The 21,311-nt window shown below is 40.7% G+C and overlaps 1 protein-coding gene across 1 annotated transcript in view; it reads left to right on the top strand.

The window, feature by feature from the left end:
• Window positions 1–4,299: 4,299 nt before the first annotated feature.
• BPGM (bisphosphoglycerate mutase) overlaps window positions 4,300–21,311 on the top strand; it is a 33,007-nt gene continuing 15,995 nt past the window's right edge. The window contains exons 1-2 of the mRNA XM_010354687.2: window positions 4,300–4,449; window positions 19,090–19,751. Coding sequence (XP_010352989.1) covers window positions 19,151–19,751 — 601 coding nt within the window. The 5' untranslated portion in view covers window positions 4,300–4,449; window positions 19,090–19,150. The remainder of the gene's footprint in view (window positions 4,450–19,089; window positions 19,752–21,311) is intronic.

The following is a 21,311-nucleotide window of genomic DNA, read 5'->3' as shown; positions in this document are numbered from 1 at the left end:
TTAGCTCTGTAATATCAGAGTATAGAGAAAAGAATTCCTGGCCACTTTATCAGTCTCCATGAAGAAAGGCTGGAGCCAGCAGGCATTGCCATTGGTTCAGTAGACATTCCCAGAGCACCATCATTTAGAGAAAGCAGCAGCTCATTTAAATCACTGAATCTTTTTAAGAAACTGAAACAAGTTCAATGCCCAAGAGTAGAGAATTGGTTGGACTGTGAGACATACCACCTGGATGAACATTCATGTAATGGAATTATACACTGAAGAAAAATATTAAATGACAGTGTTTGTATGTTCATAACAAATTAAGTAAAAAAGATTGCCACAAAACAGTATATATATAAGATTCCAGTTTTTTTTTAAGTAATTGGTTTATGGGAAGAAATAGGATACACAAAAATGTTAAAAATAAATTCTGGAGGGTAGGATTATAGGAATTTTAAGTTTTTTTCTTTTCTAAACCTTACACAATAAACATTTTAAAACATAAATTTATAATTAATAAATATAAGCTTTAAAAAAAAAACTCTATAGGGCACAATTTGTGTTTACCACAATATAAACAACAAGCATTTAAAGAAACATGGGTTTTTACTTAGTGGAGTAGAGAATTTGTAAAAGAGGAAAGCACCTCTTGATTCCTCATGTTTCTATGTTTTTCCCCTACCCTTGTCCCAGATCTGAAAGTAGTGGAGAAAAAAATCAACCTGGCTCTTTTCCAATGCCAAGGTGCTTACTCAATGTTTAGTCTTACTGTAAGGGAATTTCACATAGTTCAGGCTTCCCAATACCAGAGGTTCCTGGCTCTGCCACTAGGTCTGTACCCTCTCTGGCATTCACTTCCTGCCCATTACCTCTCTGGGTAGCCACAAGATAGCTGGGGAAATCCCAATCTCATGTCCTCTGCAAGAGTCCAGGTCTCCACTTGAGTGGAGAGTAGGAAAAAGAGGCAAGCGCAATGCCAAGACTTTACTAAGTTATTTGAATAAGAATACTTGTAAGTAGTCAAAATGCTTTACATTTATCATTACCATAATTGCAAAGGATAACAACTACCATTTATGAGATGCTTTCCATGTGCCAGGCACACACCACATTATCCCATTTAATTTTCACATTGGCGATTTGGGTATTATCTCTATTTAACAGATAACGACACTGAGGCTGAGGTCAAGCAATTTGCCTAGGCTATTCTGCATTTTGCTAGCTTAGCGGAACCATTGGCTCCCTCCTTCCGGCAGACTCTAGAGTTAAATATGATTGTGAGGCTTCCCCAGCCACATAGAACTATAAGTCCAATTAAGCCCCTAAGTTCCCAGCGCTGGAAGGTGGCAGACACAAGGTGCTTCAAAGCTATTCCAAAACTGCCTCCATGATTCTTCACCCTACTCTGTGAGGAAGATGAGGATTCTAAGTTTTAACTTTTGAAAGAAAAGGGCAGACTTTAAGGTCCCTTCTGAGAGGCCTGGATGGCTGATCCATAAGAGCATTTCCAGTTTTTAGTTTCAGAAAAGGGAGTCTTGTACTTAGGAGGTCAATGATGGGGACCACACATAAGTTTATTATACTAGATTACGAGTGGTAAATTTTAATCTGACCCTGAAGTAAGTAGGGTACAGTTGGAGACTAAATACTGGCAGCAAATAACCAACTCATGGTGTGTCCTGATCATGTGAAGAGAAGGAGACACTCCTGTACATGGGATATAGAACTAGCTAACTCTGGAGTTTGCTGGAAGGAGGGAGCCAATGGTTCTGCTAGGCTAGTAAAAGGGAGAATAGCCTAGGTCCATGGATGATGTTTTGATGCATAGTGGACCAATTCAGCCATATATGGAAAAGGCTACAGGCTCTGTGCACATAACTGTGAAATTATTTTGACCAGGTATGTATGCTATCAATAAAATAGTAGTTTATTCAGGTCACAAGGAAGACAATTTTCTACTAAAACTCAAAGTATCATATGGGTTAATATTGACTTTTTGATATACACTTCTAACAGAAAGGAAGACAAAGAGACAACATAGCTATAATAATTTATTGCTTTTCATTTCTTGTTTGGATAAAAGTAAGACTACATCAAAAGTTGTTTGATGACACTGAATTATTTTCACAGTATCTATATCACTTGTTATATCAGAATTGAAGTCCTCATGGTTGGTCTTCAATGGAAGTGAATCTTAAAATTAATCTTAATTTAAAAAAATACATTGCTTTTGGGGCAAAGAGAAGGCAGCAGGACGAGGAAGCATTTTCCCAGAATTAAATGAATTAGTAACCTTGGGTTCTAGCCCAAGGTTTGTCCCCAATCAAGTAATTCCGAGCATGTCACTTAAGCTTCAGTTTCTTTATCTGTACAACAAGGAGCTAAGTTAAATTTCCAAAGCCCTGTCAAGTACTAAGTTTGCACAAGTCTAATATTCTTTGGAGTTCATCTTTGCCTTAAATGGATTTATGATCATTTTTGTGAACAACGACCTCGTTATTTAAAAATTCATAAGGGAGACAGCTCATCGAATAGAGCAGGACACAGGGTTCAGGATATGACACTGTAACATAATTAAGTATGGAGAACAATACTGCCATAGGGCAAAAGTAACTCCTGAAATTCTGTTAGCCTCTGTGCACATTTGTCTTACAAAGAACATGCTTGCTCCTGATGAAAATTTGCTTTTTAATTCCTTCTAGACAGAATCACTGATACAATTGCTTCCATCTTATATCAAAATGAGTTATTCATAAGCCACATACTCTTGCGAATGATTCTAAAAGGCAAGTGATGTTTGATATTGTTAAGGTTTTATGTGACAAGTTAGCATTCCATGGGTATCCATAACAACAGTAAACTTAAATCCAGTGAGTAGGCGCCCTTAAGTCCAGACTAAGTATCCCTAAATGCCAAATGCCACAAGACTGCCACTTGGGAATGACTGTTTTTAGCCTCCAGAGTATGGATGGTGGGCACTCGAGTAGGAGTTTTATTACACTGTAGAAGAAAAGCTTTCTCCTTACTTTGTCCTCATCTGATATTGAGAAAAGAGCAAGAGGACAAATGTATAAGATTTGGAAACTGCCTCTTCCAGCTGTTCTGGCCTGAACTCTAGTTAATCTTGTGCAAGTTAAATTCTAACTATCATTAGATGGACCTATCACCTGCTGAGACCTGTCAAGCCTTGGATTAGTGCCGTCCCGGAAGTAAAGTTCTGTTCTTTGATATCCCAGGAGGAACTGTCATGCTCTAAGATCGGTAAATGAGATACAGAACTGGCTACAATTAGATCTTAATAAGTTCAATACAGAGTGTGTCACAGAATTTCAAATGTTGAAAGATTATCTTTTCAAATGTATGTATAATTATTCTGAGGACTTGCTTGCCTGTCAAAAACCTAATGCATTTGTTATGAGGATGAAACAGGAAAAACTCACAGGAGGACACGAACCACTACGCAGGATAGCTTCTAAGTTAAGAAGGGAATCTCCCAGGTGGTCCGCCAAACATAATATTCCTTATCTTTCCCGCCCACCCGAAAGTTCTAACACATATGCTTCAAAACCTCGTTGGTAGTTCAAGCCTGCTTAGAAGCTTTTAAGGCCTCGTGCCAGACTTCCGGTGTTTTCATAGATTTCTCTTGTTCAGTTATTGTCGCCTCCGAATTTGTCATTCTCTCATTCCACTCCAGCCTCCCTTCCTCTGTGCAATAAGCTTTTAGGGCATTCCATTCATGACTTTTCTTTCCCACCTAAAAGACTGTCAGCAAACTGCCTAACGGAAATCCCTATAAAAGCGGTAAGAGAAAGTAAGGATACGTTACTGACTATAAATCGAGCACTTCAAAGGCATTTGTTTTAATCACCACTTAAGACTTTCACCTACGAGAATTTGTGCGAAAGGAGATTCTTCTGGGAGGATAGCCCGGCTTCGTCTTCAGGTTTCAATCCCTAAATTTCCCATAAGTAAAAGAAACATCACTTCTTCCAAGAGTCCGCTGACACCTGTCTTCACCCGCAGGCGTTTCTCCTAACACTTTAAACGCTTTCTAGAACCTCAAACCGCCGAGTCGCTCCCCGGACCCAAGGTTTTGCACCAGTGACGCTGCAGGGTTTGCAGTTCTACTTCCCTAGGCACAAGCCCGCCCATCGGCGTCGAAGCCAACTCCTTACTGGTTCAGGTATGTGCTCGTCTCTGTAGCGAACCAATCAGAACCCACTTCTTACTCCTGGGATTTGGTAAACGGAAGAGACCTCTCCGGTCCTGGGAGTAGGCAGGGACCGTGGAAGAGTGACAGTTCGACTTTCCAATAGGCAGAGCCTAGGACCTGCCCACGTCTGGTTCGGGGGTTAGAAAAGAGCGTCGATGCCGGCGGCAGTGATGAGTCCTAGGAGGCGCTGGCTGTTCGGCGGCTCGGAGGAGCGGCTGCTGCTGCTGCTGCTGCTGGTAGCCCCTTTGCAGGTGAGTGGTTTTGTTTTAGAAAATGTTGCGAATGTTTCCATTTTTTAAGTGATGTGATGTTTTATTTTTGGGTGCAGGGAAGGCCAGTTTCTTTACTTTCTCTGGTTTACTCGTTGGTGGGAGTCTGGTGCCCACTCCAGCCCTCAAGCTGTGACCCTCACTTATCGCCCTGGTCCCTTTCCCTTGTCCCTTTCTCAGAATGAGCCTCACAGGCAGTCACAGTTCGGTTAACTGAGAGGAAGAGCCCGCTTTGGTAGTGCTGTCCTTATGGCAAGAATAGATAGAAGTTGGAGGGAAGAAAACTCTATCCTGGACATTTGAGGCACTGTATGGCAGAGCGCTTTCAATAGGAAGATCTCCTGGAAGGCAGCAGGGCGATGCCGCTGTATTTGGGCTTTGGCAGACCTGGCCCTATCATTTTGTGTGGCAGACAGAAAAACTCGAATGCGGTGAAAAGAGAAGGAGGTGAATATATGCAGTGTTTTCATGTAGGAATCTGGAGCCAAATCACAAGTTCTTAGAACCACTAGAAATAAAAACAAGTGTATTTTCCTCTTTTCTAAGGGACAGGGGCTGGTATTACACTAGAGAAGGTCAATGAAATGCGTAATTGCAGTTAAGTTCACAGTTAAGCTTTAAAGAATAGTTGGTTATTAGCTAACTTATTATAACTCTCATTCCCCTACTGCCTCCCTTCCAAATTACGGAAGATCTTTAGCTTAACATAGGTTAGCTGACTAAATGCAGACTCCTTCCAAGGAGGGGAAAAAATCAAAAGCTAAGTTTCACCTGTAGGTACTAAAGTTTTTTTATAGTGAAAGCAGAACTCATGTCAATTTCTCTTTTATTTTTTATTTTTATTTTTTGAAACGGAGTCTCGCTCTGTCGCCCAGGCTGGAGTGACTGCAGTGGCTCGATCTCGGCTCACTGCAACCTCCGCCTCTCGGGTTCAAGCGATTCTCCTGCCTCAGCCTCCCAAGTAGCTGGGATTAACAAGCATAGGCCACCACGCCCGGCTAATTTTTGTATTTTTAGTAGAGACCGGGTTTCACCACGTTGGCCAGGCTGGTCTCGAACTCCTGACCTCAGGTAATCTGCCCGCCTTGGCCTCCCAAAGTGCTGGGATTACAGGCATGAGCCACTGCGCCTGGCTTTCCCTGCCTGCCTTCCTTCCTGCCTTCCTTCCTTCCTTCCTTCCTTCCTTCCTTCCTTCCTTCCTTCCTTCCTTCCTTCCTTCCCTCCCTCCCTCCCTCCCTCCCTCCCTCCCTCCCTCTTTTCTTTCTTTTCTTGCTTTCTTGCTCTCTTGCTTTCTTTCGTTTTGAGACGGAGTTTCGCTCCTGTTGCCCACGCTGGAGTGCAATGGCGCGATCTCGGCTCACCGCAACCTCCGCCTCCCCCATTCAATCCATTCTCCTGCCTCAGCCTCCCGAGTAGCAGGGATTACAGGCATGCGCCAACACGCCGGGCTAATTTTATATTTTTAGTAGAGACAGGGTTTCACCATGTTGGCCAGCCTGGTCTCAAACTCCTGACCTCAGGTGATATGCCTGCCTCGGCTTCCCAAAGTGCTAGGATTACAGGCGTGAGCCACCACGCCCGGCCTTCTTTTTTTTTTAAACTGCCTCCCATAAGTCCAGGGAATAGCACTTTCTTAGCCATCTTTGTATTCCGGTAGCACCTCATATACCACAGATGCTCCGCAGTTGGTGGTGAACTTTAGAGAAGCATGATTCCAACAGTGTCATAGTGGAAGGAGCTCTGAGTTAGAAATCAAGAACATTGGCTTTAGTCCTGAAGCTGTTACTATTTGTGTGATCTTAAACAAATCATTTCAACTGTGACTCTTAATTTTTGCATTTTTTTTTTTTTGAGACAGGGTCTTGCTCTGTTGCCCAGGCTGGAGTGCAGTGGCGCGATCTCTGCTCCCTGCAACCTCCACCTCTGCCTCCTGGGCTCAAGCGATCCTACCACCTCGAATTTTGTATCTTTAGAAAGCAGATGTTGCTTTGCATTAAATTATATCTGAAGTATAAACTCTGTATTAAAAGTCGTTTTAAAGTAAAAATGATTAGTACACAAGCAGAGTCTCATTGCAGTAAATTCTGTGCCATCTAGTAGCAAGTAAAAGTTCCCAACTTCAAGGATATATTCTTGTTTTTTAATTTTTAATTTGTGTGGGTACCTAGTAGGTGTATATATTTATGGGTTACATGAGATATTTTGACATAGGCATACAGTGCTATTACATCAGAGTAAATAGGGTAGCTGTCACCAAAAGCATTTATCCTTTGTGTTTCTAACAGTACAATTATACTCTTTTAGTTATTTGAAAATTTATAATTAAATTATTTTTTACTATAGTCACCCTGTTGTGCTAGCAAATACTAGGTCTTATTTATCTTCCTATTTTTGTCCCCATTACAAGGATATACTCTTTTGTGTTCATATTTAAACCAAACCAGATTATTGTAGAAAATTTGGAGCATACAGAAGTATAATGTGGCAGAAAAATGTCACTTAGAAGCAACCACTGTTAGTGTTTGGGTAGAGCTTTTAATCTTTCTTCCTCTTTTGCCTTCTATGGTTGGTTGAGATTAAGAGGCACATTTAAAGTAATGATTGGTGCACCTAAATTCACTGGGCCTTCATCTTTGTGTGTCTAGTGCCTGAAGAACAGAGGTCACAAAAATGTTTGAACCGAATGGTTTCTTGAAACATCCTTGGAATAAAATCTGATATGAAAGATGTTTATATGGGTGGCAGAACAAAAGAGGACAAGAAGTATTACTTAATAACAAAACCCTTCTGCTGAAATTTGGCCACAAATATGAGGAAAACATACTGTGTAAAATATAAATTAAATGTTAACCACTTCATTAAAGCATTTGGATGGCAGAATATTAGTACTTGGTAAGCTTCTGAGACTGTATCTTACCATCACCTTCCATCCTACAATATTTGATTGCATTCCTCCTTCCACTACCTAATTCAAGCATTTCCCCTCTAATTCCTCCCTTCATTTTACTTTATTCCCAGTTTTTGCTTCTGCTCATATCATCGGCAAGGTAGGATTGCTTTCACAGGCCTGAGATCTGTGCCATTATTTATGAGTTAGTCAAAGTCTGCTCCATTCTACCTCTCACTTTTTGGTAGAGTGCTTTACCATAATCTCATTTAATCTTCCTAATAGCCCCCTGAGAGCTGTCGTTTCATGATCCTCATCTTTATAGATATGGAACCTGAGGTTCAAAGAATTTAAATAACTTACTTAAGATCACATTGTCAGTAAGTAGCAGAGCTGGGCTCATATCTAGGTTGTTTTTACTTTAGACTTTTAGGATTTGGTGGAAACAATTTGTGTTGATAAAAGCTACTACCCTGGGGAAGACAAAGACCAGAGATAGGAAGGAGGGGTCTGTCGTGAGTGGGTGTTGTCCACAATGATGATGCCATGAAGGCTGGAACATGCAACATGCCCTGAGCAAATTCACGTCTCCTTACACATGTATATCTCTTTCCTGCGAGTAGGGATCTGCCTGGTATGGCTGGTTATTCTTGTAACAAGCAATCAATAGGAAATATTAGTAGATGTAAGATTGGTGAATGAGAGGGTTTTAGTGTCTGGAAAACGTGGGTTTAGTGTCTGGAAAAAGTGAGTGGTAACGTTTGCTCCTGGTAAAAAGGTATTCTTATAACTGCAAGTACAGATGAAAAAGTTTCTACAAAGCCTTAGGAAAAGTAATAGACCATGGAACACTTTTAGGTACAGCTGTGTTTGAACATCTAATAGTGAACTTGATATGGGGGAAGGCAGTTTGTTAAGACAGTAAAAGCCTTAAGGAACTGAGCCCCAGATTTCATTTCCCTTGAGAACTGTCCCTTTTTAATTTGTTAGAGACATGGTTCTTTTTCTCTGTCCTCAAATAATAGCCCATCTTACTATAAAGTTAGATTCCTATTGCAGTGGGGATTAAAAGTTGCTCAAAGCCACACAGTAAGGGTTTGGACCAAGGAAAACATCATCTAAGTGTCTAGGATAGCACTTGACTATTTAATATTTAAATGTAAGCTTTGAATCTAAGTGACTCTGGTTCTATTTGTCTTACTTTATATAACTTCAACATTACATTGCTGATAAAATTTCTTGCTCAAACATTGGAAATACAAGAAAAACTAGGTTTTTAAGTTGGACTTTACCCTGTAGTTTGTTCTGCTTGTCCGTGAGTTGTACCACTAGGGTCTTAGGCATTATTAATTTTCAAACACGTGAGGAAGGGAGGAAGCAAAGTCCCAGGAGTGTCAGTTTGGAAGACAGGATGAGCCTCAGTTATGGGGAGTACTTATAACAGAGGAGCCTCAGTTATGGGAGAAATATAATGTGAAATTATATTTCACATAATTTCATATGTGGAATTATATAGTTGAAGGAAGGAGTAGGAAGCAGCAGCAGATGATCATGCTACATTTGTTGAAAGTACTTAGGGATCTCGAAAATATTAGAGGGGTAACCTTAGTAAATGCAGTGCCTTGCAAGTACATCATTCCCCTATCTACAGTCCCTGTCTTGCCAAAAAGAATGCTAATCTTGAGTCATAATTTTATGTTTCAATTTTGTGGTGGCATTTATGGAAAGAATATTCTTTGCTTTATAGCTAACTTAGATGGAATTCCTATACATTTATAGTGAAAGGTCTTTGAAAGTTATAAGTCACCTGCAAAGTGTGTTCTTTGCATCACCGATTTGTTTATTGTCAAAGCAATTACGTAGCACCTACTCCTGAGCAAGTATACATTCACCTGAAGTGTGAGGCACTATGGGGCAATTTATGAAGATGTCTAATGGGGTCAAGTGTGTCAAAATGACACATGGTATTTTTGAAGGAGATTAACAGGATGAATCCCGTAGTTTTCCCCTGTGGTTCTATCTTGAACCCATTCCTAAATAATTTAGTTAAGCAGAAGTCAAGTACTCAGACTGATTTAAATGTCCTCACTATGGCCTTCTATGAGGAATAAAAACAATTATGAATGGGATTCCATTACTCATGGTACTTGCCGTTCTGGCCAAGAATAAAATCTAGTGATTTCATAATGTTGGGATTATTCTATGACGGGATGCTTAAAGGTTAAAGATGCTGCTGTCGTTAGTAGATCTAAGTGTGGGATCCAGCTAGGGCAAGATCGACATATTGAGGCCTTCTGGCCTATACCTTTTAAAAGAAATTTTACGTTTTTAATTTTAAATTATGGGTGCATAATAGTTGTATATATTTATAGGTATATGTGATATTTTGGTACAGGTGTACAATATGTAATGATCAAATCAGGTTTATTGATTTACCTCATGCATTTGTCTATTACCTCATGGATTTATCTATTTTTTTTTGTTTTGGGAACGTTCTAATTCCATTATTTTAGTTATTTTTAAAATGCAGTAAATTATTATCACCCTATTGTGCTACAGAATACTAGATCTTATTTGTTCTAACTATAGTTTTGTATCTGTTAACCATCCTCACTTTAATCTCCCTGCTCCTGTTACCGTTCCCTGCCTCTGGCAACCATAATTCTGCTATTGCGATATGTTCAGTTTTCAAAATTGTTAGCTCCCACATGTGATTGAAAACATGTGAAATTAATCTTTCCATGCCTGACTTCTTTCACCTAACCTTATGCTCTCCAGTTCCATCCATGTTATTGTGAATGACAGGGTTTCATTCTTTTTATGGCTGAATAATATTCCACTGTATACATGTGCCAATTTTTCTTTATCCGTTCATCTGTTGATGGGCACTTAGATTGCTTCCATATCTTGGCTATTGTGAATAGTGGTGCAATAAACATAGAGTGCAGATATCTCTTCAGTATACTTATTTTCTTTCTTTTGGATGTATACCCAGTGGTGGGCTTGCTGGATCATATGTCTACTGCCTGTTTTTGAACAGCCCACAAACTATGCATGGGTTTTACATGTAAAATGGTTGAAATAAATTAGTATTTCATGTGCATGAAAATTATATGAAATTCTAATTTCAGTGTCCATATGTAAAGTTTTATTGAAACAGATTTATCCACTTACATATTACGTATGGTGGCTTTCAGCTGCAATGGCAGAATGATACGATTGTGCCTAATTATGGCAGAGACCAGTGTAGCCTAGAAAGCCTAAAAAATTTGCTATTTGGTGGTTTACAGAAAAAGTTGCTAATATCTGAGCTAAGCTGTAGTGTCTTTCACATTTATCTCCTTCATCTCACTTAAACAGCCATTGTCCTGGTCGAAGTCTTTATCCTGTGTTACCAGAATTATTGCAAAAACCTCTCAGCTAGTGTTCATACTCCTGGGTTTTCTGGTCTATCTCTGTATGTAAGTGCTGCCTGATCCTGCTAAAATGCATGCTAACTAGACTTTTAATGATATCCCAATATGTATAGAAAAACAAGGCCTTTTTTGGGTCATTATTTGTTCTTATCTTTCTAGGCTAGTCTCCTCCTGCTTCCTTGTTATATCCTGTACTTAAGAGTGGCCATATAATTTTCCAAATGGGACACTTAAGTGTGAAAGGGGCCCTAGTAGTAATTATGTTGGGGAAACAGGCCTAAGACAATACTGTTCTGTAATAATGATGCATGTGCATCTTTCTCCTAACTACCCTCTCTGTCCTGACCTTGCTGAAAGAATGCTAATCTTGAACCATAACTTCAATTTTATGGAAAGAATATTTTTTGCCTATTAGGCAAATCAGGATGTGTGGTTACTCTAGCTATACTCCAGCCAGTTTGAATGGGCTCACCATTTTCCATATGTGCCTGCTCCTTTGCCTTCACTCACTGTTCCCCTAGATTGTAATTCATTTACTTTTTTCTGTAAATCTAAACCTTGCCTTTCCAAATCCAGCTTAAAAAGTACTGTGTCCACGAAGCCTTACTCAGAAATATTCTCTCCCTTCCCACCTTTTACTAATGAAGTGCTTTCTCATGGTGTGAATTACTTTGAGTTTTAGACACACATACACACACACACGTACTGAAGACGTAATTCTTGTTGGATTACATATTCCTCATAGGCCTAGCATTGGGCTATCCCTAAATGGAATGTGCAAAATGTTTGAAGAATGAATTAATTGGTCAGGCTAGGGAGACTGAGTATTTGGGGCTTTCAATTTATGAGTCATCCATTTTAATGTGATTAAAGCAGTGAGAAAAGGATTTCCAAGAACTGAAGACTTAGCCTCAGGTTTCAACGTGATAGTGTAGCAAAATGGTTCAGGACATAGATATAGACTTCTTGAGACTAAATTCCAGCTCTGCCATTTACAGCCTCTGTTACGTTGGGCAAGTTAACCTCTGCTCCTGTTTCTTCATCTGTAAAATGGGAGTAAACATAGTAGCCACTCCATAGAATGGCGGTTGAGGATTCACAGTGCCAGGTAACATTGAAGTAACATTCATAGGTGAGCACTCTGTGAATGTTGGCTACTGTGACTAATATGATCATCTTTATAGTACTCTCACAGGTAGGTAAGAAAATGCAGAGACCCGGCCGGGCGCGGTGGCTCAAGCCTGTAATCCCAGCACTTTGGGAGGCCGAGACGGGTGGATCACGAGGTCAGGAGATCGAGACCATCCTGGCCTACACAGTGAAACCCCGTCTCTACTAAAAAATACAAAAAACTAGCCGGGCGAGATGGCGGGCGCCTGTAGTCCCAGCTACTCGGGAGGCTGAGGCAGGAGAATGGCGTAAACCCGGGAGGCGGAGCTTGCAGTGAGCCGAGATTGCACCACTGCACTCCAGCCTGGGAGACAGAGCGAGACTCCGTCTCAAAAAAAAAAAAAAAAAAAAAAGAAAATGCAGAGACCCAAGACTGAGATGTAATCATAGAAGAGCTGGAGGAAATGCTACACCAAAATCTTAGTGGGTTTTTTTTCTTGATGGAAGTAGTCTGTTTTAGAGAAGTCATGGAGAAGATGATCTCCACTTAGTAAGAAGTAACTAACCTGCAGTCTTTTGAGACACCTTTTCAGTAGAGTGGGCAAGGCACGAGTCAGGTGTCAGGAAACTAAAAAAGGAATGGCTAGAAGGGAAGGTAAATGGACAAGAGGAAGGGGAGGGAGGATAAGATACAGAGTTGTATAAAAGATGTTTGCTTAGTAAACTTTTCTTCAAGCCAGATCACACTTTAAAAAGGAGGACACCCTGGGGGATAATTCAATAACCTATGTGGTTTGTTTTTTTTTTTTTTTAGCATGATGTAAATTATTGATTAAAATCGGTACTTAATGTAAGTGCCAGTAACTTTTGCTATGGGATAAATGAGAAACCAGGTGCATGTTGGTGAGCTTTTATGAAAAACAAAACAAAACAAAAAAATAAAGCTTGAGGTTGAAAAGGAATCGTTTTTAATTTGGGGTGGGGAGTATATATTCTTAGTAAAGTTCCTCTTTATAAGTTGGGGTGACTATCGCCTGGCTTACTTTGCGCCTTGAGGTTTTTCTCAAGAGTACTAATAAGCCGAGCCCTCCTTCATGCTCACCTTGTTCGTTTGCATTTTATGAAATGGCTGCCTGGGTTTGGAAGGACAAGTTGGGACTGGAGATGCCCCTGTGAAGTGAAGCCAAGTAAGCTAAGATCCTCAAACCACGACTCTAATATCTCCAGTGGTGGGTTGAAGGCAGAAAACCAGGGTTTCAGTTCCAGTTTGCCATTTACTGGCCATATGTTTTTGGACAAGTCAATCAGACTCTCCATTTTTTTTTTTCTGTGAAGATTATGGCCATCCATGAGTATACTAAACTTATAGTACAAAAGTACAAGGTACAAAACTATAATGGAGTACAATCCAGTCATTTCTGTCTGACTTAGATTCAGTCAGCACACCTACCGAGTGCCTCATATGTACCAAGTGATGTGCTAGGTTCTAGAGATACAGCAGTAAGACCTGCCTTGATGCCACTTACAGTCTTACAGGGTACATAGCCATTGAACAGGTAATATATCGCAAGGGATCCATTACAGGTGCACCAAAGGTGGTTAAGCAGGATGCTCTAGGAGTAGGTCAGCAGGCCTGAACTACTTCCAATGAGTGAAGAGCAAGGGAGAGAAGTCTGTCTAAAGCAGGGGTTCTCAAAACATGGTCCTTGGACCAGCCATGTCACCATCACCTGAGGACCTGCTAGAAATGCATATTCACAATCCCACCCCAGACCTACTAAATCAGGCTCTGAAAGTGGGCTCAAGCAATCTGTTTAATGTGATTTTGATGCACATTAAAGTTTGAGAACCACTGACCTGGAGGAACTAACATTTAAGCTGAGCTCTAAAGCTGCATGATCTAGTGTGGTAGCCACTGGTCACATGTGGCTATGGAGCACTTGAAATGTGGCTGGCTCACACTGAGATGTGTTTTCATTATAAAATACACACCAGATTCCAAAGACATACTATGAAAAAAAGAATGTAAACTGCCTTATTAATAATTTTTGTGTGGATCATGTGTTAGAATTGTATTAGTTCTCATGCTGCTAATAAAACATATCAGAGACTGGGTAATTTATAAAGGAAAGAGGTTTAATTGATTCACAGTTCAGCATGGCTGGAGAGGCCTCAGGAAGCTTACAATCATGGTGGAATGGGAAGCAAACATGTTCTTCACATGGTGGCAGCAAGGAGAAATATAAGTGAAGTGGGGGCAAAGCTTATAAAACCATCAGATCTCGTGAGAACTCACTTTCTATCATGAGAACAGCATGAAGGTAACTGCCCCCATAAGTCAATTACCTCCCACTGGGTCCCTCTCATGACACATGGGGATTATGGGAACTTCAAGACGAAATTTGGTTGAGGACACAAAGCCAAACCATATCATTCCACCCTGGCCCCTCCCAAATCTCATGTCCTCACATTTCAAAACATAATCATGCCCTTTCCAACAGTCCCCCACAGTCTTAGCTCATTCCAGCATTACCCAAAAGTCCAAATCCAAAGTCTCATCTGAGACAAGGCAAGCCCTCTCTGCCTATGAGCCGAGAAAATTGAAAGCAAGTTAGTTACTTCCTAGATACAATGGGGGTACAGGCATTGGGTAAATACACCTGTTCCAAATGGGAGAAATTGGCCAAAACAAAGGGGGTACAGCAGGCCCCATACAAGTCTGAAATCCAATAGAGCAGTCATTATACCTTTAAAGTTCCAAAATGATCTCCTTTGACTCCATGTCTGAATGATAACTTTTGGACCTATAGGATTAAATACAAGATTACAATTTATTCCACCTATTTCTTTTTACTTTTTCATGTGGCTTGTAGAAAATTTAAAACTTCATTGTGCCTCGCATTATATCTTGATTGGACACAACTGATCTAAAGGATGACTAGAGCTTAACCTAAAGCAGGGTGGGACTGAAGTGGCAATGGAGAGAAGAGATGAAGGGTGAGTGTTCTGCATGGGGTAGAGTGTGTCCAAAACTACTGAGGCAAGAAAGAACCTGACATGCTCAAGGAAATAAAACCAAAGCCTTGTAGGTCTACATGAAGGATTCTGAACATTTTCCTAAGACCAATAGGAAGAATTAAAGGTTTAAAGTAAGATCAATTTTCAAGGAGTTTAATTGTTAGTTTGCAGTTAATAAATGAGGGCAAGAGAACTTCAACTGAATATAGCAAGACTTTCAACACTGAAGCTCCCCAACTCCCCAGGATGGTGGGGGAGGGGCAGTTTGGTCAGCAGAGGAAGCAGGACGCTGCCCATCACGTGACCCTAACCCTAGGGTATGAGGCATGAGCACCCCCTACTAGAGAGAGAAGCAGTGTCACCTGGGAAGAGGTAGTTTTCAGTTCAGTTCTTTTTCAGCACAATTGATGCTCAAAGCTGAGTGGGAGTTTGAAGACAGAGCTAGGAATTCTGCAGGGCACCAGCAAATGGTTTGGGGAGGGAGGGCTCTAAAGGTGGGTCAGGGAGAAGGAAGCCCAGAGCATTATGGGGATTAGAGGGTCTGTCATTTGAAAGGCTGTGTTGGACAATAACAGGAAAGCTGGTTAAGTGGTCCAGATGCTTGGGTTCTGTCTGCTGGGGTATGGTGGCTGCATCATTTATCTGTGGCCTAGGGGAGGTTTCCCTTTAAGTCAGAGGTCATAAGCTAGCAGCTGTGATCTAGCCTGCAGAAGAAATGTTTTGTTTCACTCACATTTTACAAATGTACATTAGTTGCTAATATTTAAATCAGATATCAGATAAAAATACGTTTTCTTTTTTTTTTTTTAATTGGAAGATCTAGAAACCTCAATTGCTCAGTATCACAGGGCAGTGGACTGGAGCTAAGTAATAAGTTCTCCTTTTATTTTTTACATGAATTTTTAGGAGGTTTTGAAAGGATTGTTTTAACTTTTTTTAAAAAATGACATCTACTTACTTAAAGGTTCTCTGTGGTCTGACTCTGGGTCTTGCATTCACCCTAGTCTTTGGTGTCAGCAATCCCATCTTCTTTTTGTTTTCCAGAAAAGTTCTAAGAACAGTGCTGTTGGCTCAATGAGATGAGGTTATAGGAAAGCTTTTACTGTTTACACAAGAGTTGCCTCCTTCAGAGAAGCATGCATATTCCTTGCAGTTCACGGTGCCCATCACTCCCCATAGTCCAGCTGCACTCTGCTTCACACAGCTGCCTGGCCATTGTAGGAATTTGAGTTTGCAATCCATGCCTTAAACTTTAAATCACACTGGCTACAGCGTTGTGTATTTCTTGGTAAACACTGGGTAAATCAGCTCCAGTGGATGTTGATAGAAGTTTTTATGTTTGCAAGCTAATCCTCAGCAGTTTCTTTGTAAATATGCAGCAGTTAGTTAAGTGGGAAAAGTCTGTTGATAGTACTAGGGAGGAGAGAGGAAAGTGACCTTTTGTTTTCCTGAGATAGATATACTAATTTAGTACTTTATCATATATTCATCTGTGTAAATGTATTCCCATGCTTCAGAGTGAGGGAAGGATGTGTATTTGCATAGTTTCTGTGTCTGCAGTACTGTTCCTCTGTTCTGGGGTGTGTGTGTGTGTGTGTGTGTGTGTGTGTGTGTGTGTGTGTGTGTATTTTTTCAGTAAAAAGAAAACAGAACTTTTTTTTAATGCAGTAAGCAAATACAGGAGGATAAGAGCACAAAGCTTGGTGGTGGGTGCCTGAGTGTCCATGTTGCTATTGCTACATTGTTTTGTCCCCTTGGTGTAGTTTATAATCAAAAGATGGTGGAAAGGTGCTTCTGTCTACAAAATTTGTCTAACCATGCCCTTCTTTAACTGAAGAGAGAACGGCTTCATTAGCTTATGGAGGCTTCTCACTTGACAAGATAAACTGAGAGTGAAGGTAGAGCAACAGTTGATACCTTCTTTTTTCTCCATCCCCCTCCTCTGCTACCACTAACAAAACAAAATGATAGATGGTTACAAAGGGTAGATACAGTTTTTGATAGATCTCAGGCTTCTACTACTTGGTGGATTGGGGCTTTGTAAAGAAACAATGCAAAAATATCTTCCATTTGCAAATTAACATATACACACCCCTCCGTGTATGTGTGTGTGGTGGGGGGGGTGGGGGTGTATGTGTGTACTTATCGCTTGGTTTCTTGCAGGTGAGGGGCTCTGAAGCTTGAACTTTGTTAGACTCATGACTATTCTGCCCCTGGGCACAGGCAGTCATCTGGCAAAACACTCCCTAGATACCTTTTGTTCCCTTCTCTGTTCTGCCACCCCGATGCCCCTTCTGTGCTAAGGACAGAGACATTGGGCTCCCTCCCGGGGAATTCTCAGCTCTGTGGGATGCTCTCACCTGGGTCCTGAGCCTAGGCTCCTCTGGTTCCCTGGCACTTCCCTGCTCCACATGCACAGCAACCTGGTACTTAGCAAGGAAGGAGAATCATCATCCTAACTGCTGTAGCCTTTCAACTTCAGCCATGCACCACCTAATGATGTTTCAGTCAAGCATGGATCGCGTGTATGATGGTGACCCTGTAAGATGGCAATGGAGCATATATAGACATCTGATATGTGGCACTTGACATTGGCATTGCAGATCGAGTAGGGGAAATGACTGATATTCATTAATTGTGCTGGGATACTTGGTTTTCCATATGAAAAAATATACATAAGTAAAATTATGTATACCATCTAGGTTTGTGTAAGTACATTCTATGTTGTTTGCCCGATGAAATCACCTAATGATGCATTTGCCAGAACATATTGCCTTCATTAAGCAATACATGATGGTACTTGCATATCACCTCAATTTGATTTCTTCCCTTAAGTCCTCTGTTTGCCTTCCATTGAAATATAAAGCCTTATTTTAAAGACTGTTTTCCCTTCAGAATCTCTAGGAATTACTAAAGAAAGGTGGAAACTAGATCTAGATTCCAATCAATTTTGCCATTGATTGTTATTTTACTGTGGGTGACTCACAGTTTAAGTGGGACAGAAAATCTCCAGTTAATGGAAGTTGCCAAGAGTGGCAGAAGACCAGGCCCTAGTTCTCGTATGATCTTTACAACCCAGTGTGCAAAAACACTGGAGCGGAGATGGAGACGCCGGGCATGTAAACCAAGCATGTGTCAGTGCAGATGTGTCCACCACAAGGAGAGAGAGGCAGACCGAGCAGCCATGTCAGCAGATTCTCCGAGGACAGAGTGGGCCCAGCAGATCTTCAGGCCAGCAGCTTAAATGTAAGGAGTTCAGCATAGCTTGAGAGTTGCTGGTCTCCCTTTACTAGATTCTCCCCCTGCTGAGATGTAGCTGGTGTGTGTAGGATATCTGGAGGGCTGGGGAGGAGGAGGCGTGGCCTCTTTATCAGTGTGGTTCCTCTCACTCCTACAGACCAGATCTGTTTGTACAGGCAGCATCCCTCAGCTGCTTGCATTTGATAGCTTATTTTGCATCTGGATTTATTCCTGCTGAAAACTATCTTCAGGCAGGTGCAAGATTATTTAGGTGCATACCATATTTGGTGTTAGTGTCTCTTTAAATCATTTTTAATTTGTCTGAATGTTGAACTGATGTGTTTTGCATACCTTAGATTTTCTAGTGTGTGATGTAGCCTGTGGCATTGAAGAGCTAGTTGCCACCAGCCAGTGATACATGCCAGATATATGCAGTGGTGCATTGAAATAACTTGTTTAATAACTTCTATATTATTCTAATAATATAAGAATGTGAGACTGGTAAATACTTCTTTTTCCACCACAGGAAAACAAAGTGAAAAGGACGCCTTCAGTGTAGAGTCAGCTGCTGGGAGCTGGGAGTTCCCAGCTACTAGTCATTCTTTCAGACGTCTGTAACTCATTATATTAAGTCCTTTCTACTGTAAGCACAAATTGCCTTTGTATCTGGCAGAAACACAGCATGCCATTAGAATGAAGTGTTTTGTTATTTTATGTCATACAGTTAACATGCTATCCAAACATCAGAAAAAAGTCAACTAGGTTCCCTGTAATGAATTATTAATATCTATAGAATATGCCTGTATGTGTCCCAGTGTATGAGTTATCACATTTCTGACTGTTCAAAGGGATTTCAGTTTCTTTTAGAAATTGGGTGTTGTAAAACTGTTTCTATCCCTAGGTGGTCAGTTGAATGAAGAATATAACTTAGCCTTGTTCTTGTCTTTCTAGATGTATTGCTGTCCTTGAATATTAGCCCATTTGAAAACACCTGGGAAGTTCAGCCATCAGTATGTCCAAGTACAAACTTATTATGTTAAGACATGGAGAGGGTGCTTGGAATAAGGAGAACCGTTTTTGTAGCTGGGTGGATCAGAAACTCAACAGTGAAGGCATGGAGGAAGCTCGGAACTGTGGGAAGCAACTCAAAGCATTAAACTTTGAGTTTGATCTTGTATTCACATCTGTCCTTAATCGGTCCATTCACACAGCCTGGCTGATCCTGGAAGAGCTAGGGCAGGAATGGGTGCCCGTGGAAAGCTCCTGGCGTCTAAATGAGCGTCACTATGGGGCCTTGATCGGTCTCAACAGGGAGCAAATGGCTTTGAATCATGGTGAAGAACAAGTGAGGCTCTGGAGAAGAAGCTACAATGTAACCCCACCTCCCATTGAGGAGTCTCATCCTTACTACCACGAAATCTACAACGACCGGAGGTATAAAGTATGTGATGTGCCCTTGGATCAACTGCCACGGTCTGAAAGCTTAAAGGATGTTCTGGAAAGACTCCTTCCCTATTGGAATGAAAGGATTGCTCCTGAAGTCTTACGTGGCAAAACCATTCTGATATCTGCTCATGGAAATAGCAGTAGGGCACTCCTAAAACACCTGGAAGGTACCAGCTTTATATACCACTTATTAGAGGTTGCCAAGTGTGATATCTGGGCCTTAATCTAGAAATTAAGCTAATGATGCCCTAGTTACACAATAGACTCTCCTTCTCTATCCCCCTTTGTCACTTCAGATTTAAGAATCATCTTGTTCTAGAAATCAGATCTCTTGTGCGTTTTCTGTTCCCGTTACCCGAAGCAGCAGTTTTCAGACTTTAGCAAGCATCAGAGTCACCTGGAGAGGTTGGTGTATCACAGACTCTGGGTCCCACCCTCCAAGTTTCGGAAGCAGTAGGTCTGGGGTGCACCTTGAGAATCTGCATTTCTTAGAAGCGTTAGGTGATGCTGATACTGCTGATTGGGGTTCCACACTTTGAGAAGCACTGGTCTAAAGGACTGTATGGCTTGTTGTAGTGAAATGAAAGGAAGCTAGGAAAGGAAGGAATTGTTGAAACGGCCTTGAAAGTAAATCTGAGTTTTTCAAGTTGAGTAAATTATCTAGACTTCAGTTTTGCTCACGTTCTTCCAACTTTAAACAATGATTGCTGTGTTTCCAGACGTAGGTTTCCTGAGCAGTTCTTTTGTTTCACTCCTCTTTTCAGAGCAGGTTTAGTCATTGACTGGAAGAAAGTTAGGGGGAAGGAAACTAAAAGCATAGTTGGTTTATGTATTTATCTTGACTCTCCATTTTTGGAAATCAGTGCCATAATTTTAACTACTTTGTCGTGTTCTACATGTATACTAAAACATATTGTATTATTACCTTCTTTTTAAGTAACATGAACCAAATGAACTCTTTTGAGAATTCAGGTTCACCGGTTTTGAGCATCAGTGATTGCACTGTGACCCCTTCTGGATTTCTGACTGTTCTGCGGATTTCTCGTTTCCCTCTCTGTCTCCACTCATCCCAGATGATTGTGGTTTTTGCCTGATATGCCCTATCTGGTGTTTTCCTGCCTTTCATCACTGTCAGCAGTTAGCTTACTGGTAATAAATAGAAGACATTTCTCCACCATTCCTTTTCATTCCGCTTGAATCTTCTATAAGAGGCTGTGACAAATAAAAAGGCTGACCTTGTATGTGAAATAAGTAGAAATAGATTATTAGTTAAAAATGAAGTAATCTTTAGCATGTGATTATTTTCCCCTGATTTTTATAACATGACCAAGAACTAAATCATTACTTGTATAGCTGACATCCATTAGTCATGCAGAGACCTAAAATCTACAGACAATTAGATACTAAAATTTTATTGGCTAGACGTGGCACTTGATATGTATGTGTGTGTGTGTGCGCGCACGCATGTTTATGTGCGCGCGCACATGCACATGCGTATCTGATTTACTCAAGTATATAAAAGTTTCTGTTCTTGTTCAGGATAATTAGATCTTTAACTTCATCATTAGTGATATATAACTTCATCATTAATGGACCATAGTATTTTATTGTTTGAAGAAGAGTTGAGGCTCCTACTAGACAACAAACTGAAATTCAGAATTTCAGAATTTCTGCCAGAGGTGTATTCTATTCAACTGTGCCAACTCCTTTTTTAGAACTGGGACTCA

The sequence above is a fragment of the Rhinopithecus roxellana genome, chromosome 6, assembly GCF_007565055.1.
Source record: "Rhinopithecus roxellana isolate Shanxi Qingling chromosome 6, ASM756505v1, whole genome shotgun sequence".
NCBI lineage: Eukaryota > Metazoa > Chordata > Mammalia > Primates > Cercopithecidae > Rhinopithecus > Rhinopithecus roxellana.
Note: the sequence above shows the minus strand (reverse complement) of the source record. Positions and strands in the feature narration are given on the sequence as shown.